This window comes from Aplidium turbinatum, chromosome 2, assembly GCF_918807975.1.
Source record: "Aplidium turbinatum chromosome 2, kaAplTurb1.1, whole genome shotgun sequence".
Taxonomy (NCBI): Eukaryota; Metazoa; Chordata; class Ascidiacea; order Aplousobranchia; family Polyclinidae; genus Aplidium; species Aplidium turbinatum.
Window position 1 is genome coordinate 34,811,567 of NC_137473.1, and position 8,907 is coordinate 34,820,473.

At 38.2% G+C, this 8,907-nt stretch overlaps 1 protein-coding gene across 1 annotated transcript; it reads right to left on the minus strand.

Annotated features, from left to right (window-relative positions):
• Positions 1–32: 32 nt before the first annotated feature.
• LOC145765279 (nucleolin-like) lies at positions 33–8,859 on the minus strand. Its single transcript, XM_082577080.1, has 14 exons — positions 6,581–8,859; positions 6,354–6,422; positions 5,692–5,793; positions 5,095–5,232; positions 4,909–5,013; positions 4,773–4,808; positions 3,724–3,847; positions 3,355–3,475; positions 2,791–2,915; positions 2,184–2,334; positions 1,919–2,094; positions 1,317–1,440; positions 1,036–1,175; positions 33–641 (listed from the first exon to the last, which is right to left on the minus strand). The coding sequence occupies exons 1-14, from the start codon at positions 6,599–6,601 to the stop codon at positions 574–576; spliced, it is 1,500 nt and encodes a 499-aa protein (XP_082433206.1). The 5' UTR covers positions 6,602–8,859; the 3' UTR covers positions 33–573.
• Positions 8,860–8,907: the final 48 nt, after the last annotated feature.

Consider the following 8,907-nt stretch of genomic DNA (forward strand, 5'->3'; position numbering starts at 1 on the left):
ACATGCTAGCTTTGATGCAGCAACAAAGAAAGTACAAATTTCAATTCATTTTTTATTTTGCGAAAAAATGTTAACACGATACTTGGTTCAACACAGTCAATTTGCGCCAACAAAGCTGAAGTGCGCACGCTAAAAATCGCGGCGGTGGCAATGATAACTATTGATTATTATTATTGTTGTAAAAAAAATCAAAGGAAAACAGTGTACAATGTGTTGACACAATGAACAATTGAACAGCTGTTGACTGTCGTATATCATGCTCCAGTTGAAAAATATGACACATTTAGTAAATGCCGTTTTGCAAGTTCATATTCTTAAAAGTAGGGAAATAATTTAATTGCGACCGAAAAATCTAACATTGATAATTGCGTTAAGACGGCAGCATGAAGTTTGCAAGAGAAACCTGAACAGAGTTACAAGCTAGCTGCTCTCACAAAACGGATTAAAATCCTCTGACGTCGTTCACTCCATGAGTAAAACCAGCCATTGTGACGTCACGTAAAAAAGGCTCGTCGGCCAGAGTTGCCATGTCAATGACGATTTCTTTTCATAGCTTTGCACCAAAGTCTCGATCTAATGAGAACCTCCACGTCGCTTAAAGCCTCCGCCACGACCTCTCCCACGGCCAAATCCACCTCGACCTGCAAGCAAACATGAATTTGTACGCACCTCTGTCATCTATGTGGCATTGGAGCCTATCGTGCAGCGACAATATTTTTACACGATAAGTCAAACAAAACGGTACCGTCAAGCAAGGATGGACAGTCAAATAACAGACTGCTTTCCGCTGGGCGGATGATCGTTTACTGATAACGCTACAAACGGCAACTTTAAACCTTCAATCTCGGTGACCGTGTATGTGCTAGTGCTTCATAGCTTCAGCAAGTACTGGACTACTGGAACGCGAAACTTCCAGGATTAACGTTTTGGCATCTTTTTCAAGCAAGCTAAACTACGCGATACACACAGTCTTACGTTTCCTACGAACACTCTTTAAATGATTGAAATGTGACCACTGACTAGTGACTATCCTACCTCTACCCCTTCCACCGCCTTCCCGACGCTCTGCGGCGTAATCCACGATGAGCTGAGATCCGTCCACTTCCAATCCTCCTTTGGAGTTCTTGTACATTTCTGTGGCTGCGGTTTCGGATTCAAACTCAACATATCCGAAGCTGAGAAACAACGTTGGTTCAAGTGGTGGAGTTTTGATAGATGAAAAGTTGCAGTAAAATGCACTTTACGATACCATCAGAGCAATTCAAGCGTTATACAACGTTGAATTAAAGATAAACCAATGTAGTTTTTTTACTTACAATCTGTTTTTTCCGGTGTCTCTGTCTTGAGGGATTCTTGCGTCAACTGCTCCATCAAAGTTTTCTAGAAGGACGTCTGTAGTCATATCTTCAGTAATGCCTTTCACAAAGAGGACTTTGCCAGCTGCAGCCAACAAAACACATTTTTATGTCTTTCAACATAGGTTATGCTTACTCAGAATGAAGCAAGCCCATTTTAAAATCGTATAACATAGCAACCTTGGTTATAATACTGGAAAACCAATGTGTTTTGTTTACGTAAAATCTCTTTTTGTCACGATCCCCATTTCCAAATTGTACAAGACATGGAAATCCAGTAACAGTATTTCCGTTAACACTTTTAGAAAACAAAATCCACGAAACAACGTTAATTAGATAGTTGTGGCCATCTACAAGGCAACATGGATGCATTATCAAGCATTCATGTCATAGCAAATTAAAACTACTGATCAGTAACATGTAGGCATGACTTTCAAATTTACAAGAACTTTATAAACGGAAAAAGTGACTAAACGAAGTCGCGGCATTAGCTTATCCATTAATAATTATTAAATTGATAATCGACTTGAGCCAATCATCAACTGAGACACCAAGAGGCTCACGTTTGTTTCCGCCTGACTTTTTAGTGTTTCCCTTCTCTTCTTTGGCCTTTGCATTTCCTCGGGGACGTCCCCCACAGGAGTCAAGAAACAGAGTGCGGCCATCCAACTCGAGATCATCTTTCAGAGCGTAGGCAGCTTCTTTCTCTTCTTTGGAATTGAATTCGATAAAACACAATCTGCAATTCCACGTAGATTGTAAAGCGCGCTACAAACCGGTCGCTATTGAGGGCGTGAACGCAACTCGATATTTTCGAAAGCGACCTACCCTTTCGATTTCCCGGTGTCACGGCTTGTTAAAATTCGAACTTCCTTAACCCCCTCGAATAGTTCGGCGATTTGCGCCTTGGTTGCGTCGAAGGGAAGATTTTTGCAGAACAATGACAACGCGTCTCTCTCGTCTCGTGGCGCATCTTGGGCTAAAAACGAATATTTTTTTGCAAAAACGTTTTAAAAGTAATCAAATCATGCATTTGGCACTTTGTAGTAGGATGTCAAACCAGCATAAAATAATTGAAAACGTAACACCTCCACGAATGAGCAATTACAGCGCTCACCTCTGCTATTGTACAGACAGCGGAAAGAAACTAACCGGCCTTTTCTCATTGGTGCCGCAGGACTGCAGTAGATCAAACCTTGCATAAACGCTTATGCTGCAGAAGCGATTGCATACTTCGTTGCCAAGCGTGTACTAAAAGCCTGAACATAAAGTTCATATTGCCGATGCTCGGCAACGGAGTATGCAATGGCTTCTGCAGCACAAGCGTTTATGCATTGACATAGATACAGTAATATGAAAAGTAAAATTTACTTTAAAAAAAAACTGTAACAGAAGACAGTGTGGTGATATATGAAAAAGAAACTACGATACATACCAGCTCCGGTAGTTTTAGCGTCTTTTTCATCTATTTTCACTGAAATTCGGGAGCCCTTGAACGCACAATCATTCATGGCTAGAACTTTTGATTGGTCCCATTTTTTGACATCAATAAATGCTTTTCTGCAAACAAAAAAGAAGCTTTCTATCGAAAAGTTTGTGATCGGAAGCGTCTGATGACAGAAGTGACATTTCTGAAGCAATACAAAAAAGTTTAGAATACATATTTAGAATCCATCGTGTTGACAAAAAATACGGTAATGAATAATGAAATCAGCATTTATAACACAAACATATAACACTGTTTAGAAAACCAGTTTGATGAGCAAGCTAATAAGCTATTGTTTTCTATGGTGGCATTTGTATAGGGATCGCATATTATATTTACGTTCATTTACATTGCGTATACCTAAACGTAGCAAGCTTGTGTTGATTTGTTTCTTGACTTTCAGAATAAGCTTAAAACTTCATTCTCAGCAGTGTGCTGACGTAATAGCGTGATCAAACTGATCACGAAACATTCGACCCACAAAGCCACAAGATTAGGATTTCAACGACCTACCCTTTCCCGTAGTTGGCGCGACATGCTGCAGGTCGCACTCCTTTGCTTTTGAGGAATTTATTGAAATCGGAATCGTTCAAACCTTCCGGCAAATCCGTGAACTGCACAGTGATCGTGTCGCCTGGAAAAAGTTCAGTATCGTTTTTATAACCACTTTAAAAATCGCGTTGAAGAATAAACTAGTAGAAAGTTCCGCTGTTTCGACATGAAACAGCAGGTGAAACATAAATGTGTTGTGTACATTGCAAATCGTCATTGGAGAAAATCACAGCACCTCTGTGTTCAAATAAGATTCCTATTGATGTTGGTGGTAGGACTTAAAATTATTCAGTAGTCCAATTCCAGTTACGTAAAAAAACGCAAACTTACTTTCTTCTGTTTTCGATTTTTTTGCTTGTTTTTCATTTTCGTTCGTTTTCTTGCGCTTTAAATTTGTTTTAGTTTTTGTCTGCACTTTCTCTTTAACAGGTTCCACTTCTTCCTCGCTTTCCATCTAAGATAAGAACATCAAATTAAATCAAGAAACTTGTACATCGTCTCTTCAAACTGCGTGCCACTTTTTTTACAAGTTGCATAAGTTTGTACAAAACAAAGTGCGGTATAGCATTTATACATTGCCGTCTGAAGCGCGCGTGTCACAGACATTCTAGTTTTCTTTTTTTTCCAGTAGTTTAGATTTTCAAACATGTATCTCTTAAAAACGCTTTTCTTACTCTTAGGTGTATGCTTAGAAAATCTGCAAGTAACAAACTCCTAAAATCACATCTGGAAATTTGGATCTTACTCCGGTTTTCCGACCACAGCTTTAACCCTTTAACTGCCAAGGGCTCTTCAAAGAGCCCAAGCCCTAAATAAAATACACACTGTTTGCAATCCCCATAACTCTAGTCTTTGTTTTTTTTAGAAAGAGGAAGACATACTTTCTAAAAGTGGAAAAATAAATACTAGGTTTTAATTTGAATTTTTTCTGCAATTTTCAATCATCTATAGGAAAATTTTAATTTGTTTGCTATGTGAAGTTCATTTGGTTGTTTCTGCTCAAAACACATCTCTGTGACAACGTCTGTGTGGAAAGCCTGACATCTGGCGGTGAAGTTTACCGCAGTTTAAGTATTTTTTTCAGATGTCTAAACGGAAACAAAAATCCCCAAAAAAAGCTAAATTTTTGTAGTTTTTTAGACATTTTAGTCATTTTCGAAAAAAAAAAATTATGAACATATTTCAAAAGATTGTTAACAATACAACAATTTTCATGTTTTGGTTTTTTTCTGGCAGTTACCGTTCTCAAAATACAGCAGCTCAAAATCAAAGCCTTGCTCAAGCTAAATTTTAAAAAATGCATCAAAAGCGCAGCAGTTTTAAAGGGTGATTACAATAAACCATACACTCTCAAAAATATATCTATTAACACTTCTTACTTCTTCATCCTCGTCTTCACCTACAATCTCTTCATCCTGAGAAAAGATAAGGACGTTGAAAAAGGTTTAATCAAGTTGAAAAAAGTACAAAACGTTAACGTTACGAGAATTTTTACATTATTTAATTGTCTCTTACGTCATCATCTTCTTCGATTTCATCGTCATCTTCTTGCTCCTCTTCGCTGTCTGACTCTCCCTCTTTTGATGCGACTACTTTCGTCTTTCCTTTTTTAGTAGGAATCTGTAAAAAATGTTTCCAAAATGTTTTAAGTGAATAAGCTCGACGAATAAACATAAAAAGATGAAATTTAATTGTCATCACCTCGATTTCTTCTTCACTTTCATCATCATCCTCATCTTGTACCTCATCACTGTCGTCTTCAATGTCTTCATATTCATCACTTCCCTCCTCGTCATTTTCCATATCTTCAGCGGGAGAATTTATGTCTCCAATTGCTTCCTTTTAGAATAACAAAACGTAAACTTTCACTGATGCAGCTAAAGATTTGGGAAGGTTAGGTGGCCGAAGACATTGTGATCGACAAATGGCAACACAACACGCACCACACCAGACACACCCTACCACGAACAATCGAACATCAAGAGCACAGTGCGATGTTCTCAAACGTGGTTGGGAAAAAGAAACATAACTGATGCCAAATTGCCAATCAATCAAGCAAGACTTGTGCAAATCGGTAGTCGATTGGGCTCATCAGAACCACGCTTATTCCTACATCATCCGCATGCATTTTACAATTGAAAAACCTTTTCTTTTATGGGAACAAAGCTCAGGAGGTTTAGATGAGAAAGAAACCTTCCAAACAAACCGACAAAAAAGCCATTTTGTCAATTTTCTAAACATTGATAACCAAAGGGCATTTTATCACGCAACTGGACAGAAATGTTACATTGCACTTACCTCTAATTCATAATCAGAATCTTCTTCAACTTCTTCTGGCTCCTCCTGCACTGGTTCTGGATCTACTTTCTTGGCTTTTTTCCCCTTTTTTAATTTCGGTTCCTGCAATTGTATACTTTGTGTAAAAAATGTTTACTGCATAGTAGCAAAACGAAATGATGTTTTTAAACAAACAATTAACATAGCTGCCAAAGTTGCCATTCTTTCATCACTTCAACATTGCCGGAGGTGGAAGTAATGTAAAAATAGCAAATTTATAGACTGGCAATCGGCTGAGTTAAGAAACCATAAAAAGTGGAGAATCACTTTAAACTGTCAGCACAGTGGTTCACATGCACCGAACCTATAAGTTGGCTATAACAAGAGACTTTCTGAAACTTTCCAATCTAGAAGCACGTAGAACCGTTTTTATTGATTTGAAAGGTTTCACATATAAGCCAATTAACACTAAAAAAAAGTCGAGATGAAGTCATCTGAATGATTACTAAAAACGCGTTGAATTGAAGAGTTTGAACCGTTTCAACATTTTGAATAATGATATCACAATTTCAAACCATTCTTTTGTATTTTCAAGTGGAAACTCTGTGGAGTCTGTGCTGTCAAAGTGCTCAAACTTCACGACTAACAAAAATAACTGACAGGATTTCTGTCATACACCGCACCTCTACTTCTTCAGCAATGCTTGCTTTCTTGATTGGCTTCACCACCGCGGTCTTGGTCTTTTTTCCACCCTGTAAAACCCCGACACAAATTTTATGACGTCCAGAAAACATTCTAAAAATTGAACTAATACGCGTTAGCTTGCACGGGCTCGCGCTTTGATGGACAAATTTCAAACGTAACGTTGCTATTTGGTCAATTGCTGTAACACTAGTGTAGTAATACTTACCTTGCCTTTCAATAGCACCATGATGCGATGGGATGTATACACAAGTTATAAATTGCAATCAATTGAAAAAAATCACAAGCCTAACTTTTGCCTGAAAATTATACAACATACCATTTATTAAGCTGGCAAAAGAAAAACAATAAGGAAAAGTTACCATTGCCTCTTTGGCACAAAAAAGGTTTAATATTAAGTTCGATCACAATAGCCAAATGAAACAATTCGTGTGTATCTAGACTCGAATGAAAAATTAAGCGAAAGATCCACTATCCACGAATGTTGTTAGGGAACGTTCAAATATTACGTAACGCCTTCGAGGGGGAGGGGGGGGTTTATGCAAAGCGTTACGTTAGCGTCACATCGGGGGGGAGGGGGTTCAAGCAAAACGTTACGTAACGCTTTCGAGTACGGAATGGTAGTTTTTTGTGCTGAATTCGTAGTGAAAAAGCGTTACATGGGGGAGGGGGGGACTGAAAAAAGCGTTACGTTGGCGTTACATGGGGGAGGGGGGGTCAAAAATTCGGAAAAAAAGCGTTACGTAATATTTGAACGTTCCCTTAGATAAAAATAATAAAACTGTACACTGGTACACCATCGTATCAAAATGGCAACAGTGATACATAGTTTTCCATTTGTGAATATCCTCTTCGGCTAGTTTCGATACCAACATCTGACTTTTTGTTTGAGATGAGTCATATACATATGAAGCTTAATTAGCAGACATTACACAAATATCGCAAAGAATTATTTGCAAGAATGTGTCTGCTATGGAAAAATCTAAACAGAATGATGTCATTAATATCCAGACTCGAATGATATCTAATTCCTGCTTGGCACTGAGCAATGGAATGGATTCGAGTAATAATGTACTCAGTTGCGCCTCTATACGGCTGCATTGACACTGTCTGCTTTGTAAAACGCTGAGGAGCAACGCATTCTGAGATGGATATAGCGCTATATAAAAACAAGCATTATTATTATTATATGTGAATACAGTATCCATTACAATTAACTCAAAATCAATATTATTAACTCATGCAGACACAACAAAATAAATGCGGAATAAGAAAATGCAACACGGGAAAATGTTGCTCAGCCTTTTTGCGTCCAACTTCAATGATTTCAAAGTGTACGTAACAAATCTGAGATTTAAAGCAACAGTCACAAAACAAAACAGTTAAGTTGAAAGCTATATTTTTGACAACCTCCGAATGAACCATCATATACGGTAATCAAATGTCGGTGTTTCATATTCCGTGTGATCAATGTATCAACAAGTTTTGCGGTTGATTTATTGAATCTGTGCTCTGCGTTGGCAATAAAAAGAAGGGCGATCGCCTTCTTTGACCGAACGCCAGAGTATTGAAAATAATATCAACATCGACTAACAAGTGCAGAAACAAAGCGTAATGAAAAAGTAATGGTCATGAATCTCCAACACTTTTTTCTTAGTCTTTCAATCCACCGCTTGAAGCATTCTCGCCAGGGTCATTGGCGTAATTTTTTTAAAAAATTTGACGAAATTAGGGGTGCTCTAAGTTATCTTATGAAAATTGTCAATATAGGCTAATCAATTGAAAACCTGACCGATGGAAAATGTTAAAACAAATGACTCAATCTAATAGTAAATTCAACCATGTTTAGCCTACGTCATGAAACGTCGAATCAACATAAAAGAAGATAATTTTGTCGTATGTGTAATCGAATAGACTGCAGCGGTATGTCAAACGATCAGATAGAAATGAAAACAAGTATTACATGCGAGGCGAAAGTGATCTTACATTGAATATTGAAATATATTCGACTTTAATTTGTTCACGTCTGCCTTATAATGCGGCTTGCTATAAATTAATCACATCCAAATTTGTTTCTGCGGGTCGTTGTCTTGGAAACAAACTCCGTCACAAGTTCTTCCATGTTTAATTTCTCCGCCAATTCGCGATGACTACCTGTAACGGCCAAATTGTTCGGTCGTTGTTGCGTTTGAGTGCTGCGAAGGTAGGTCTTCAAGCGTCGTAATAACGAAAAGGAACGTTCGGCTTCACAGGAAGAAGTCGGCATAACAATGTAAGTTACCAAAGCTGCATATATATTTGGCATTATATCGACCATTGACGGCTGTGCAATGAATTTCTGACTTAGCGTATTCACTGTCACAACATCACCGTCACGTTTGCAACAAGCGAACCACTGTTTGCGTTCACGCAGCAAATCCTTGCGTTCCCAGTCACCATCATAAAATTTGCTTACTTTCGTAACATCGGCTTCTTTCATTGTGGGATTCTCTAGCACAGTGATTCTCAACCTTTTTTGGCCCAACGCCCCCTTCA

What these genes read in the sequence shown, in the direction of transcription:
- LOC145765279 (XM_082577080.1), bottom strand. Translation starts at nt 6,601, where the DNA reads ATGGTGCTATTGAAAGGCAAG. An exon ending in TGGTGCTATTGAAAGGCAAG is followed by an intron (nt 6,423 to 6,580) that starts GTAAGTATTACT and finishes GGGGTTTTACAG; the next exon opens with GGTGGAAAAAAGACCAAGAC. An exon ending in AAAGTCAGGCGGAAACAAAC is followed by an intron (nt 1,441 to 1,918) that starts GTGAGCCTCTTG and finishes TGTTGGCTGCAG; the next exon opens with CTGGCAAAGTCCTCTTTGTG.